The 16117-nt window shown below is 39.8% G+C and overlaps 1 protein-coding gene across 1 annotated transcript; it reads right to left on the bottom strand.

The window, feature by feature from the left end:
• Positions 1 to 1199: 1199 nt before the first annotated feature.
• Positions 1200 to 15310, bottom strand: LOC101735377 (nucleolar complex protein 3 homolog). The gene is made up of 13 exons (XM_038012071.2): positions 15146 to 15310; positions 14783 to 15066; positions 13789 to 14006; positions 13172 to 13425; positions 12129 to 12294; positions 10352 to 10472; positions 9963 to 10176; positions 8370 to 8558; positions 7150 to 7331; positions 5924 to 6129; positions 4946 to 5124; positions 2949 to 3160; positions 1200 to 1409 (listed from the first exon to the last, which is right to left on the bottom strand). Exons 1-13 carry the CDS (start codon positions 15149 to 15151, stop codon positions 1226 to 1228), a joined length of 2415 nt encoding a protein of 804 aa, XP_037867999.1. The 5' UTR covers positions 15152 to 15310; the 3' UTR covers positions 1200 to 1225.
• Between the last annotated feature and the right edge of the window lie 807 nt (positions 15311 to 16117).

Here is a 16117-nt window from a genome sequence, read left to right as displayed (position 1 = left end):
GGCCACTAAATCGCTCATTACAATACGACCGACGTAACTTGGCGAGTCTGAATATAGCCGCAGGTGAACTTTCGCGCATGTACACTCGTAAAAAATGCTACCCACAAAACGGAAATGGAACCTCTGTTAGTGGCGCATGTTGGCACGCACGCCGCCTCTGTTCACTGTGTATTTATATTTATAATATTTATCCACATGCTTTGAGTTTCTACATTTAAAACACGTGTTTTCATTTTGTTTTCATTATACAAGTGCGAATTTTATGTGTGCGTCTGAATTATAATCAGAAGTGATTTAAATTGAATATTTAAATCAATAATAATTAATATTAGAAAATATTTGTGAAAAAAGTGCTCCAATACAATTGAGGTTAACTATCCGTATGTATTATTTAGTAATATAAATGACAAAATTATTATTTAATATAATTCATACTATATATTATTAAATTATTAACGTCAAATATTTATTATTAATTATTTAATATTAAAAAAAATAAAAATAATAAAAATAAAGTATAACTTCTTAGGCGCGTACATAGGTACACGCACCCTTTTTTTTCAGTTTACCTATGTTTTGAATACTATTCAAAGTTAATACATAATTTTATCTTAATTTAAAAGATAAATAATGTAACCGGAAAAAATAAAAAATAAATGCTGCAAAGATGATTAATATTAAAAATATTAACCTTTAAACCTTTAAACCTTTAAAACACCCTCCTGTAAAATTTGTTAGATTTCAGATTATACCGTTTTAATGCGAGAAGACTATAGTATGTGAGTGCGGCTGACGTCACACAAACATGTTTTTTTTATTGCTTAGATGGGTGGACGAGCTCACAGCCCACCTGGTGTTAAGTGGTTACTAGAGCCCATAGACATCTACAACGTAAATGCGCCACCCACCTTGAGATATAAGTTCTAAGGTCTCAAGTATAGTTAAAACGGCTGCCCTACCCTTCAAACCGAAACGCATTACTGCTTCACGGCAGAAATAGGCAGGGTGGTGGTATCTACCCGCGTGGACTCACAAGAGGTCCTAACACCAGTAAAAAACCTACCTATGTAAGACAACCTGTGTCCTATGTAAGACAGCTTGTATCCTCTATGTTGAACCTGTCTTAATCTATTTATCCAACTATCATACAGGGGGGGCGCGGCGGTCCCGGCTTCACTGGTTCACAATAAAACACAAAATAAAGATTCATTGATTTAATCCAGCATCATAATTTGATCGACATTTCAATATTCTTTTCTATGTTCAAACAATATTCCTTGAGTGAGGGCTGCGTCCACGCGTGACCCGGCGTCCTCTTGCGTGGCGTCTGCACGTGACCGGGCGGCGGCACCGCCGGCTTGAAGGCCATTTGTGAGCAGTCGTACGCTTCCAGGATCTGATCTGTGGACCTGCGGACACGACACCCAGTGACCGGGGGGGCGAGGATCGGTGGATCCTCTAGGACCAGCGGTCGGGGAACCGGGGTAAATTACCCCAAATGGGGTATGAAATTGAATGAAATTTTTAGCCCCCAAATGAAATTTTGGGGGTTAAAAATGAAACTTTTGTGAGTGAAAAGTATATAATATTGAAGTGAAACTTCTTTAGAATCGTTGTGATTTCAAATTATCATGGGGGTCATAATATGAAAGATGCTAAAAAGAAGCGATTTCGTTTTTTGTTGTTCTTCGCCATGGGGTAATATCAACTTACACAAAAATATTTTGGGGTAATAATTAAAAAAATTCCCCGACCGCTGTCCAGGACCATCGCGATTTGAAATGATACTCCAAGAGCAATATTAAAAGGAGACATATATAGATTTAGGATTGGTAAGAACGGAACGTATGAAAAGAGTGTGGAACGGAGCTTTAAGATGTGAGTTAGAGAGAAAACGGAAAGAAAGGGAGAAGAGAATGACAGAGAATTGGAAGATGGCGAAGACGGTTGAAAAATGAGCAAGGCGAAATAAAAGTTATTTATTAATTATTATTATAACAGAAGATTGCGGAACCGTGGAAGTTTTATTTTATGTGCTGCGATCCCTATTCTACATGGAGTTTAGCTTGTGAGAGAACGTGACAGAATAGTGGTGTGGGTGGGTAGAGGTTTTTTTTTATGATTACAGGTGGCCCTTAGGCCTTTCCTGCTTCACCAAGGCAAGTGGGCGAGTAAGGCCAGGAGAGAGTAAGATTTGCCAACAGCTACCCGAGCGCCTCTGGAAGAGACTTAACAACTCAAGGGCAGCTGATTCGCGAGTGAATCTACTACCGGATCGGAATCGCGACCTGCTCAGAAGATCTGGCGAGAAACTCAGCGGCCTGATGCATGGGTTAGGTTGCACGGCGAACTCTGTGTCGAGTTCGACGAGTACGGTTACCGAGATCCCTAAGCCTACTCCTAGTGTTAGAGCTGAAGGTATCTAATGCAAGAGTTATTGGATCTGATGGATCCGTAAGAACTTGTTTAGCGCGGCTTTTGGTTAGAAGTTAGTCTATTATTAGTGGGCTGTGTCTATGGCTGCTATTTCCGTATTTTTTTTATTGGCAACACCAAAGCATCGCCTTAGTTACTAATTAATAAAAAAAAAAATCCGTATTGAAAATGTTATTTATCTTTTTTATATTGTCCTATATATATATATTGCTTAGATGGGTGGACGAGCTCACAGCCCACCTGGTATTAAGTGGTTACTGGAGCCCATAGACATCTACAACGTAAATGCGCCACCCACCTTGAGATATAAGTTCTCAGGTCTCAGTATAGTTACAACGGCTGCCCCACCCTTCAAACCGAAAAACGCATTACTGCTTGACGGCAGAAATAAGCAGGGCGGTGGTACCTACCTGCGCGGACTCACTAGAGGTCCTACTATCAGTTAGGTTGCAGAACGAAACCCTTGCCGAGTTCAAGGAGTATGGCCGGGGGGGGGGGGGGGGTGTACTCACATCTTGGCGAGGTCGTCGGGCAGGTCCCCGCGGGGCAGGCGGGCGGCGGCGCGGCGCACGGCGGGGTGGTGGTGCCGGCGCAGCGCCGCCAGCTCGTACAGGTGCGTGGTGTCGGCGTGGCAGTGCTCGGGGGAGGGCAGCAAGGGGTCGAACCGGCCCGCGCCCCCCGGCTCGTCCTCGCGCACCAGCAGCGCCGACACCGCCTTGCTTTGCTACACACAACACTCATTACTTGCTATACGTTCATTCCCGATCGTGCGGACAGAATGGAAAGCAGTCGACGTCGCCCAAAACACGTCATCTCGGATCCTCCCGATCTACTAACGGTGCTTCTAGGTACCTCAAGCACCGGTCATCGTTCACCGACGCACCGGTCAGTAAATTAACCCACATACACAGCCCACTGAGTTTCTCGCCGGATCTTCTCAGTGGGTCGCGTTTCCGATCCGGTAGTAGATTCTGCGAAGCACGGCTCTTACTAGGGTTCGTGTTAGCAACGTCGTCAGGTTTGAGCCCCGTGAGCTCACCTACTAGTTAAGGTTACACTGATATAGCCTCTCAAAGCTCTCAGCTTAGGTAGGGGAAAAAAAGGATTATGTTCCCCTGGGTGGAGGTGCCGGTCCCACGGACTGCTCCGAGTACCGCCTTTCGAGACACAATTAACAAGCCACACACGTAAGAGCGAGCTGCAAATAATCACTGGACCGCGGCGGAGGCCGAGATTTTTGTATTGTACGTTGACTGCGGCCCGCACCCGAGCTTACTAAACATTTGTGTCGAGTGAGCAAGTCAACTTAGCACCGAAATCATACGATTTTACGTCACACCAGGTGATCCGTGTGCAAAGCCGGTCAAACCACGCCCCCTGCAACATGTCGCCGGCGCATCTTATTTGTCGAAGCGGTAAAGACACAAGATGGCGACGCTTTCATCTATTGTTCTTCAGGCGGAGGACATGTTGAAAGGGGCGGCAACTCCCGCAAATTATATTATTGACTATAGTAGAATTATTTTATCCGTGCAGTTTGGGTCATAAAAAATCGGAGCGGTGAAGCGATTATTTCGCTCTCTCTTCCACTCACGGCCCTTATGGACGGGCATAGTGATGCGCATTATTGTTGTCGATAAGCGTTATCGATAGTGTATTTAGTTTTGACATTTTGTGGATTAGTAATAAAAATGAAAGAAAAAATCACTAATCGAACACTTACACCACATATCGCCGTAGCAAATTCACGAGAACGGCAGAAATTAACACTGTAACTTGTCGGGATCTATTCTTATTTCAGTGAAAATGTTTAACACATTGTTGATAACAACACGTGCAAATATTATTTTGAATAAATTCTGCCGTTTTGGTACAAAACAAAGGAGTAGCCATTGTGTCACTAAAGAAATTCAGAGAACGAATGCATAAAAACACATTTCTCTTCGACATAATGTACTATAATTTGCAAATAAGTACAAATGACTCATAACATAACAATGTCTCACCACCCTTCGTATACCACCCGCCGCCGTGTACCTGCCTTCGATGACTCATTTGTTTTGTATATTGTATTGATAATGGCGTTGCGGCCGCGCAACATGCTCACCGCCCTAGCCGGGCTATGGTTTATGACCCAAACTACACGGACAAAATAATTCTACTAGTTTTAATTTTTACTATAAATACGATTGTGCCGTAATTGCGATAGTCCTCCTCCTCCTCGCTTCGTTTTCCTCATTACTGAGGGTCGTGACTCCCCCGCTGCATCAGTTTCTCCCGTACAGTTTCCCTTCATCTGCTGCGATCCTTAGCTTCATGAAGGGCATTGTGGAAGTTGATGTTTAGAGAAGATCGTATTTGGTCCGACCATCCTAGATTGTGACCCTCTTTACGAGCAATTTGTCCGAAGAATTCCAGCAGCCAATTCCAATTGTGATACAGACCATCTGGAATGTTTCACATCGACTAAAACCCTCGTAGCTTAAAATTAGATGAGCGGTAGACTCACGGTGGCCAGGCGGTGCAGCAGCGCCAGCGCGGCCAGGGCTCCGGCGGGCGGCAGCTGCAGCGCCAGGGTGCCCAGCCGCTTGCCCAGCGCCTGCAGCACGGCGCCCGGCACCAGCCGCGCGCGCCCGCACACCTGCGCCGCCGCCCCCAGCACCACGGGGGCGGAGTCCTGCGTGCCGCCTGCGGGGGGACACACACCTGAACACAGACTCCGCCACTCTAGTCCCAGCCTTAAAGGCTGAAGCTTAGGACGCAATGTACTATGCCAATAAATCGGTATAATATCTATATTAATGTATAAATCTACAGTGGTTTTTACGGATGGTCCGTTATAACTACTGAACCGTGCATCCGATTGACTTGAAACTTGGTATCCATGTAGAAAATACATGTAATGGATAGGCTAATATTTATATGAGTGTTGGACTCCCTAATAATAATGTTAATTTTAAATGCCCAGCGAAACAGGTGAGTACGGCTACTCATTAATATTATTAATACCTTCTGGAAGTCGACAATGACAAATGATGACGTCATATGTGATTAATTATCGAATGTGCAGTATACTGTTATACAGTGAGCTACCTCACTTACTTTAACCACGAATTACGTCAAACGTAACAAAATCAATAGTAAATAAATAAATAAATATTAACTAACAATCACGCCACGTTAACTGGTCTCGTGATAAATTCGTAAAGAACTTGTGTTACAGGTACCAGATAACGGAGATCAATGTAAGATTTTTATTATACATATACACATAATTAATATACATACGTCCTTAACTCTGGAAAAGACATTTTTTTTTATCATACAAATATCTTCCATTGGCGGGATTCGAATCCGTGACCCCCTTGTGTAGTGACCATGTCACCAGACGACTGTTTATCGAGTTCAGCAAAATTTAAGAAACTTGCCGTAAATTTGAAGAATAATGAGTTCTCAGTATTGAGACACATAAGGGGGGTGACGTCACCTGCGTGCGCGTACAGCATGTTGGCGTAGAGGTAGGCGTGGAAGCGCGCCGGGTCCAGCGCCAGCGCGTCGCCCGCCGCCGCCAGCACGCCCAGCCCGCAGCGCGCCGCCCGCAGCCCCGCGCCCCGGGGGGACTCCGCCCCCAGCAGCGCGCACAACACGCGCACCAGGTCCGAGTACAGCTCCAGGTTGATCACGTGCCCGAACCTGACAAACCACACGCCGGAAGTCTCAACAACAGATACTTTAGAATTGATAAATAATGGTTTAAAAAAACTACAAAAAATACACTTTTCTAGAAAATCCCACTAAAAATAGAAAATAAATTTTAATAAATAAATAAATTAATAAATTTAAATTAAAAATAGTGTAAGAAAAAAATATTTTATTGTAAAAAAAAGCATGGGGTGCTTTTCAGGATATTATAAAAATATCTATATTTATTGATACCATAAAAGCATATTTTTTTTTTTTTTTTAAAGATTTTTTTTTCATTTTATAGTCGAAACCGAAACTGAATTCGAATTGAAAAAAATGAATTTTTCAATTTTTCAATAATTTCATCTGATTTATTGTCGATAACTTATCCGAGAAATAGGTGATCGGCGCGCCTGGTAGTTTCCCTTCTTGATCTTGACGCAGACACTCGGGGTCTCAGGAAAACAAAAAATCGCTAATCCTGATTATCCTAGTAAAGATAACGGATCAAATTGTTTAAAATATTGAATTGTCATCGATCCTTCATAAGTATGCCAAATTTCGTGTTATCCAACGTTCTGAAGGGGGTCAAAATCATGTTCAAAGATTCCGTTACATACTAACATACGTATGAAACTAATAAAAGCGTGTTAACAAATATTGGATATCGTTTATTTCAACAATCTCGAGTAACCAAAGATTATTATCTATCTATATCTATATATATAAAAATAAATTTCTGTTCGTTAGTCTCGCAAAACTCGAGAACGGCTGGGCCGATTTGGCTAATTTTGGTCTTGAATTATTTGTGGAAGTCCAGAGAAGGTTTAAAAGGTAGATAAATATGATATTTTTTTTTCTTGGATTGCCCCCCGTCGGACGGATTCCTTTTGTTTGTTTTAAGTTTATTTTATACAAAAGTTTAGGTCTTTCATTTATCGATTGAGGCACTACGAAGTCTGCCGGGCCAGCTAGTTTTGGAATAAATAATTAAAAACTATATTAGATGCGTATGTATGTAGACAGTACTTGGAGATGCCGTCGAGCGCGGCCACGAGGAGCTTGGAGGAGGGCGCACTCTTCAGCAGTCGGAAGTAGATGTGGAAGACCGTCTTCACGACCTCCGTCAGTTGCCGCTTCCGCGCCGCCTCGTCCTCCTGGGCCTGAGTCTCCAGCAGCTCCTTCTCCACCTCCTTTAGCTTTTTGGCTCGCTGCGGGACAGAAGAGGGTGATGTCACAAAAACGAACATCATCACTACATAGTACAGCGGTCGGGGAGTTTTTTTAATTATTACCCCAAAATATAAAAAAAAAAAAAACGAAATCGCTTCTTTTTAGTGTCTTTCGTATTATAGACCCCATGATAATTTTGATAACAATAAATTTAACGATTCTAAAGAAGTTTCAATTTAATATATGCTTTTTACCCCCAAAATTTCATTTTACTCCATTTGGGGTAATTTACCCCGGTTCCCCGACCGCTGACGTAGTATAAAACAAAGTCGCTTTCTCTGTCCCTATGTATGCTTAAATTTTTAAAACTACGCAACGGATTTTGATGCGGTTTCTTAAATAGATAAGGTGATTGAAGAGGTAGGTTTATATGTATAATAACCTCCATTAAATAGTGGAGAAATCAATAATAAATTACGGTTTCCGAAGCGAAGCGAGGGCGGGTCGCTAGTTTCACTATATATTAAACTAGCTTTTCCCCGCGACTTGGTCCGCGTGGAATAGTTACTTAACGCTAAATTTTACCGGCGACTTCATTTACGTAGAAAGTAAAAATATTTTTGAATAACACATTTGAATTGAAACATCCTTTATTGGTGCTCTTATCTTAGCGTGATGTTATATAGCCTATAGCCTTCCTCAATAAATGGCCTATCTAAAACTGAAAGAATTTTTCAAATCGGACCAGTAGCTCCTGAGATTAGCGCGTTCAAACAAACAAACTCTTCAGGTTTATAATATTAGTATCGACGCTTGAAAGGCAAACGTGACTAAGCGACAATAACTGCTTTATACATAAATGATAGGCAATAACCATATTCGAGGCGCAAAAAAAAATAATCTAGGTCTATTAGAATCATTTCAATCCTACAGATAGATTCGTTAAAATATAATTTTTCTCAGGTATTTCAACTTTTAATTAGTCTACTGTAAGGTTCACGCATTGTCGCTTAGTTACGTTTGCTTTTCAAGCGTCGTAGTATAGATTTCATGATCATTGAATCCGTCGCGGGCACCTTCTTCTCCTTCTTAGAAAGGTTAACGATCCTTTTCTTGTGTTTCTCGTCTTGTTTCTTCTTGAATTTGATGTCAGCTTCGGCGTCTATATCGACGTCCTTTATCTTCAACGAGAGGAGACAGTCCAGCGCTGAGGGGTGCAGCCGCTCGCCCCTCCTCTTCACCAGCTGGTTGATCAGCCTGACTATCTGAAACACGTGACGTCAGGGTTGATCTTGGCAGAGCGACGGTCTCGGTACTGATTTGAAAAGAAACTATTTTATTTCTAACTAGCTGACCCGCCAGTCTTCGTATTGCCTCAATCGATAAATAAAAGACCTAAACTTTTGCATAAAATAAACTTAAAACAAACCAAAAGGAATCCGTCCGACGGGGGTCGTCACATAAAAGGGAAACAAAATTGTTATTTTTATTTAATTCCGAGCATTTTCATATTTATCTACCTTTTAAACCTTCTCTGGACTTCCACAAATAATTCAAGACCAAATTTAGCCAAATCGGCCCAGCCGTACGCGAGTTTTAGCGAGACTAACGAACAGCAATTTATTTTTATATACAGGGTTACAGGTTAAGTCGACCTATTCCCGTTAAGAGCGTGTAGCTTACATCGTTTCTGACTGATTTGACTATGAAACACCCTACCCTAAATCTAACCGATCTGGAGATATTTCAATTTAATTGTTTTTTATAAAAAATACCCGATTTTCAGGTGTCAGCTTAGATATTTTGAAATGCGTAAGTCTTATTATTATTATTACATGATTTTTACTCGTAAAATAAGATGCTGTATGACATGAAATTTAGACCTTAGGATGTTTTTTTGGAACTTGAAAGTTTAATAAATGTAGTATCTTGTACATACTTGTTTTATTTAGCCTCCCCTGTAGCCTATAAAACTAAGTGTTTTCGACAAATTTTTGATAAAACTTTAGATTGCTATACCTTGTTGGATAGCTGACGAAACGTAGATATTGTTGAGCACATCTGCCAAACAGGCGCCATAATATTTTTTTAAGATATCCTTGAAAGAAAAATAATCTTTCTAATTTTTTATTCGTTTTTATAAGTTGTAATCGTCTAAAACGACTTGTTTATTCATTTTACGTACAATATTTGTTATTGGGGTCATACAGCATCTTATTTTACAAGTAAAAATCATGTAATAATAATATTAAGACTTACGCATTTCAAAATATCTAAGCTGATACCTGAAAATCGGGTATTTTTTATAAAAAACAATTAAATTGAAATATCTCCAGATCGGTTAGATTTAGGGTAGGGTGTTTCATAGTCAAATCAGTCAGAAACGATGTAAGCTACACGCTCTTAACGGGAATAGGTCGACTTAACCTGTAACCCTGTATATATAGATTTTTAAGGCAGAGTCATACATGTGCCCAAGATCCTTTGTGTGTAGCCGTGAAGATGTACAGCACAACATGAGGTAACGATTTGCACGAGTGACTGGCGCTGGCTACAACAGACTGTGGTCTTTTGAGTCAGAAAGAAACTGTTAGACGCCCTGGGGGTGCTGGGGGCGAGAGGTGTTGGGGGCGGGGGGTCGCGCCGGGGCATATCAACATCGGACTCACGACGAGGGTGATCTCTCCTTTGTTGTCGTGAGCGAACACGTTGGCGCAGCAGTCGGTGACGAGGCCGCGAGCCTGCGGGTCGGCGCAGTCCAGGAAAGGCACCAGGGTCTGCGCGATGTTGGAGGAGTAGTTGAACCCGGGCCGAGCGTCCAGCATCCCGCACAGGCAGCGCACCGACAGCACGCCTAGCTCCCGGGACCACGCCTCCGGTTTCCTGGGAATATTTTATCATTACGTTGCAGAATTAACTATACTGAGACCTCAGAACTTATATCTCAAGGCAGGTGGCGCATTTACGTTGCAGATGTCCATGGGCTCCAGTAACCACTTAACGCCAGGTGGGCTGTGAGCTCGTCCACCCATCTAAGCAATAAAAAAAAAGAACTAACCTCGTGTCCCCCTTCTTCCTCCTGAGCACCGCAGCCGCCTTCTCCAGTCTCTGCAGGTACCTCTTATACATCTCCAACAACTCTTTCTCGTATTTGTACAAAGCGAGAGTGTCTTTCTTTACTGCGCAACAAAAATATCATCAGTATTCCAGTACATCCACCAGCACATCTGTTCCCGACGCACTGCGGCAGTTCAAGGTCAGTTCATGATGTATATAGCACTCGTTTAACCAATTCCTTGGGAGTGTCAAAAAATCTGTACACGACCTTATTTCGAGGATTTTATTATAATAGGTTGGGTAGAAAAGTCTTTTCGCATTATAGTATGTATGAACTTGTAATAAAATCTCTTTGGCTATACTATTTGTATCTGGCTGGTTTTGGTATCATTAAAAGTTTAAATTTTTTAAGAAGACAAATTAGGAAGATGTGTGATTTTTATTTATTTTTCGTACGGTCAAGATGAATGAATCTAATGAAGAAATTAGATACATTTTAAAATTTTACTACAAAAAAGGTAAGAATGCAACACAAGCCGCGAAAAAAATTTGCGATGTTTATGGACCTAGTGCAGTGTCTGTGAGAGTAGCACAAATTTGGTTTAAGCGTTTTCAATCCAGAAATTTTGATGTCAAAGATGCACATCACTCTGGTCGCCCTATTACGGTCAAAATGGCATCAATTTTTGAAAAAGTGGAGCTAGATCGGCATATCAGTAGTTAAGACGTAGCTGAAGAACTGGGAATTGGCCACAAAACAGTTTTGGCGCATTTGTAAAAAACTGGGTACACACATAAAGCTCGATATTTGGGTACCTCACGAGCTCACTGAAAGAAACCTAGTGAACCGTGTACTCATTTGTGATTCTTTATTACGACGTAATGAAACCGAACCATTTTTGAAGAAGCTGATAGCTGATGATGAAAAGTTGATCACGTACGACAAGAACGTGCGAAAAAGGCCGATCAGGCTTCACACTGTGACTTCAGACTGTGGCGAAATCCGGGTTAACTCGCAACAAGGTGATGCTGTGTGTGTGGTGGGATTGGAAGGACATTATTAATTATGAGCTGTTACCACCAGGCAGGACCTTCGATTCTGAACTCTACTGCGAACAACTGATGAAATTAAAGCAAGAACTTGAGAGAAAGCGGCCGGAAGTAATCAATAGAAGGGGTGTGGTTTTTCATCATGATAACGCTAGACCTCACACATCTTTAGTCACTCAGCAAAAATTAAGAGAGCTTGTCTAGGGAGTGTTAATGCATCCGCAACAAAATGGTACCTACATACTTTAGTTAAATGTAAATAAGCTTATTAAAATTGTTGTGAATTTTCTTAAAAAATGCAAAGAAACTTTGTTGTAATGTAGATGCCTGAGTAAAATGCCTATATAAGGCAACTATGACATATTTTACATGAGTCCTTTAGTCACCTCTGGCACCCATAGGATGAGATAGGGTGATACTATTCAAGGCTGAGACAACGCAATCTCTGTTTACAATTTTTTTTATTGCTTAGATGGGTGGACGAGCTCACAGCTCACCTGGTGTTAAGTGGTTACTGGAGCCCACAGACATCTACAACGTAAATGGCGCCATCCACCTTGAGATATGAGTTTCTAAGGTCTCAGTATGATCACAACAGGTCCCTCACTCTTCAAACTGAAACATATTACTGCTTCATGGCAGAAATAGGCAATATGGTTGTACCTACACAAAAGAGGTCCTACCACCAGTAAAAAACTAGTGTTTACAAATATAATCTTAAGACTTACATTTAACATTTGAATAATCCTGATGTCTTATCTGGTATTCCGGGAGGATGTCTTTAAACACTTCATACGCTGATAACGTTGCCAGTTTCCGTACAGAGTGCAGGTTTAATGAACCATCCTTCAGTCTCTCCTCCATTAGATACAGGATAGGAAAGAAATTTTTTAACTGAAAATGTTTTATATTGTTTTTTTATTTACATACTATCATTATCTAAGCAATAAAAATCCCATTTTGTTGACATTCAAATGAAGTTTTAAAACCTGAGCACATATTTCTATACTCCTAACTTCATATTAACTACTAATAGTTTATTTTGATGTATTGATGATACTAAATGTTTACAAATGCCCATATTACTTAAAGTGAGTATTGTAAGCCTGTATAGGTAGGTTTCTTGCCTATTTTTGTCACAAAGCAGTTATACTTGCCGAATTGAAGGGCGAGACAGTCGTTACAATGTAATTAAAATTAATTGTATTATGGTATTATCATTTCAGATTTGGAAATGGTATATTTGTGAATATAGTACATACTGACAAAACAAAAACTTAAAAAGAGTACACATTGGAAGAAGTATTATTTACTTAGATACTGAAATAAAGGTAACTTCATTTTAAGGTTGTTGATTTGAGTTACCAGCTTATTTACTAACTAGCGACTCGCCCTCGCATGGCTTCGGAAACATGAAATTTTATTATTGATAGCTGAGTCCCGCGATGTTACCCGCGGTTATTGTCGTACCGCGGGTGAAGCCGCGGGGCGAAGCTAGTCTAAAAAAAGTAACCTAAGTTACTCCTTATATAATAAGTTACCTATCAGTGAAAGTCCCCTCAAAATCGGTCCAGCCGTTCCAGAGATTAGCCGGAACAAACAAACAAACAGACAGACAGACAGACAAAAATTGTAAAAAATGTTATTTTGTTGTATGTACCGCATATATATTCATATGCATGTAGTAAAAAGAGGCTATTTCAATATTACAAACGGACACTCCAATTTTATTTATATGTATAGATAATACTATTAATTGCTAAAAACTGACCTTTTTCTCTGGACTCTCGAGCAAAGATGAGCACAAGGCACCGATTCTTAATTTATCATTGTTTAGTTTCTCTTTTCTAGCCACCATTAGATCTACAGCACTGATAACATTGTCATCTGCTGGTTCCCTATCAGGTGTGTCACATTCTTCAGGAGTACCCAACAATCCTGAGTCAGAGCTAGACTCATCATGATCTTCTTTTGAAGGAGCTTCTGGTTTAATTTCATCATGTTTTTCTGATTCCGTTTCTGAATCTGATAACGTAATGAAATTATTGATATTCAAATTACACATAGACTTTTTATTATTGAATTGTATAGATAAACAAATTGATTTATATTTGCTGTTTTGTTCCATTATAGTTATTTATTATCGTGTTATATTATTTTAGGTTATGCTGCCATTACAATCAAGAATAGATATTTTCTGAATAACTAAAATTGAGTTGTGAGATTTTTTTATTTTATTGCTAGATGGTTGGACGAGCTCACAGCCTACCTGGTGTTAAGTGGTTACTGAAGCCCATAGACATTTACGACGTAAATGCTCCACCCATCTTGAGATATAAGTTCTAAAGTCTCAAGTATAGTTACAAAGATAAGAATTAAATACTGTACCTTCACACTCTTCAGTTCTTTCTGTTATTCCTTCTTTAGTTTTGATAGGGAGTAAGGATTTCATTCTTTTGGCAGGTCTTTCGGCTAGCTCTTGTTCGTATTTCTCTTCCAGCTCACTTCCTGATTCCTCGTCAGTCTCAGCACCACTGTCACTACTCGGCATTACCCGTTTTAATTTCATTGGACGTTCTTTATCAACCTTTACTCTTTTCCGGGATCTAAAATTTATTACAGTGATGACCTTTTGTTTGTTCATTATAACGAGAAACCAATTTCAAATGGACATACTGGTTATTAAGAAATTTTAAGAAACATGAATATGTCCTTTCATTTGTCTTAAAGAAAAACCGATTCCATCAAAACAAAAATGGTCATTTCGAAACACCATCAGTGGTTCAACAAAATGGTTTGCCATTATGTGTGAGTTGCAAGCCACATTGTGGTTGTCATTTCTGGGAATTTCAAAATGCCCTTCTACTTATCTAAGATTTTAGGGGTTGAGCTAACCATTTTTTTTTTATTGCCGTATAGGCAGACGAGCATACGGCCCACCTGATGGTGAGTGGTTACCGTCGCTCATGGACGTCAGCAATGCCAGGGGCAGAGCCAAGCCGCTGCCTTTCCCGAAACTTCAAGACGTAGGATATTTTATATCGTAAAGGACATGCTACTACTCATCTCCAAGCACAGTTTTCATAAATTCTAGGACAGCATTTCGAGAAAATAAACCCAAGACATCTAGTTCTGGAACTAGGGAACCAGTGATAAGATATTACTGCCAAGGATACGTGAGATAATACCTTGAGGAATGGAAATCACATTCATGTCAATTCTGATCCATAGTTAGACATACCAATTTTATTCAGGGCTGTCAACTATTATTTTTAAAACTTAACTGAATCATTCGAGGGTCATTAGCCCAACATGAAAAGTAAGCACTAAGTGTAAGTTGATTTTAATATGGAATCTTGCAAATATAAAAAAAAGCACACACTTGGTTTTTTGTTCTTCCGTATCTGGAATGTTAGACAAAAGCTGTGGCTGTTTGGAAAGCCTGTTCAAGATGTACTGCTGCTCGCCCTCGTCGAGCATATCAGCCCACTCCTCGCTAGACGACTCACTCTCGCTGCTGTAATCCGCTTGAGGTTTAGATTGGGGATGGTTCTGTTTTTGCACCTTTGTTCTATGCCTTTGGAGCTTGAGTTGACCTTGTTTTCTCATCTTGTTAGTGGTGTGATTGTTTCTCTTGACTTTACTTATTTTGATTTTACCTTTTTTCTGTAAGTCCAATTTTCGAATTTGGTTAGAACATATTTGAGTCCATAAAGCGATTTATATCGTAACTCATACTACTTACAGCCATTTTTTAAACTTTTGATGAGCGTTTTTGAATCCAATAAATAATAAGTAATGAATTTTAATAAATTCTGATTTAATTTAATCGACTCTTTAAGAATTCCAAATAAACAATGGTACCGTAGTGGCGCAGCGTGTTCTTGATTTTGCCGAAATTGACAGTAGTTCTATTTTTATAACTAAAAAGGCAAAGGTATCATACTATACAGCCTAACCTTTTATATTCCTTTTTGAAGTGGATTAATTTAAAACATTAATCAATTGGCATGAAACTAAGTGAAATGAAGTGAGATGAGATGATATAGGATGAAATATAATCTCAGTAAAATGCTGGTTACTTACTGAGACTTTTTGGAAGGTTTCGAAAAGCTACGTCCAGCGGCTTTGTTTTATTTTTCCACATTTGTGCACTTTCACAATACTAAACAATTAATAAACCATCGTTATTAAACATTTAAGCTTTACGGTTACAGTAAAAGTACAAGTACACTGTTTCTGTTTTTAAATAGAAGGTCAAACAATTTTATCTCTCATCAACCGAATGGTCATTGTTCTATACTCTTCGTATTTATTGTTACTTATAATATTTTGTATTCAAGTTTAACAATATTTGCTATGTGTATGTGCATTACTATAATTCTCATGTTGTATTTGTTATTTTAGCTGTTCTACACACACTCATCACTTTTAATTATTATTCTCATAATCCTCTCGCAGGTCTGCAAGAGATTTTTTAAAGAAATAAGCAGTGCCTTTGTACATAATTTTCTTATTACTCTGTACTATGACTTCTTTTTTGTGTGTACATAATTAAATAAATAAATAAAATTATTAATTTCCGAACGATTACCTCTATAGGTAGGTGTTGGAAAAAGATACCACCAACACAATAAGTAGGTAATGTTTTTGGGTATGAGAAAATGGTAGACAATTTTAATGACAGCATCCTATATCGATGATACTGGTCAGAATA

Source organism: Bombyx mori, chromosome 7, assembly GCF_030269925.1.
Source record: "Bombyx mori chromosome 7, ASM3026992v2".
NCBI lineage: Eukaryota > Metazoa > Arthropoda > Insecta > Lepidoptera > Bombycidae > Bombyx > Bombyx mori.
The sequence above is the reverse complement of the archived record's forward strand: the minus strand, read 5'-3'. Positions and strand labels throughout refer to the sequence as shown.

Bases quoted from the DNA above. Each gene is read 5' to 3' on its own strand.
- LOC101735377 (XM_038012071.2), bottom strand. The intron at 12,295-13,171 runs GTCAGTTTTTAG...AAACATTTTCAG, and splicing joins TCGAGAGTCCAGAGAAAAAG to TTAAAAAATTTCTTTCCTAT. The intron at 10,177-10,351 runs GTTAGTTCTTTT...AAATATTCCCAG, and splicing joins AGGAAGAAGGGGGACACGAG to GAAACCGGAGGCGTGGTCCC.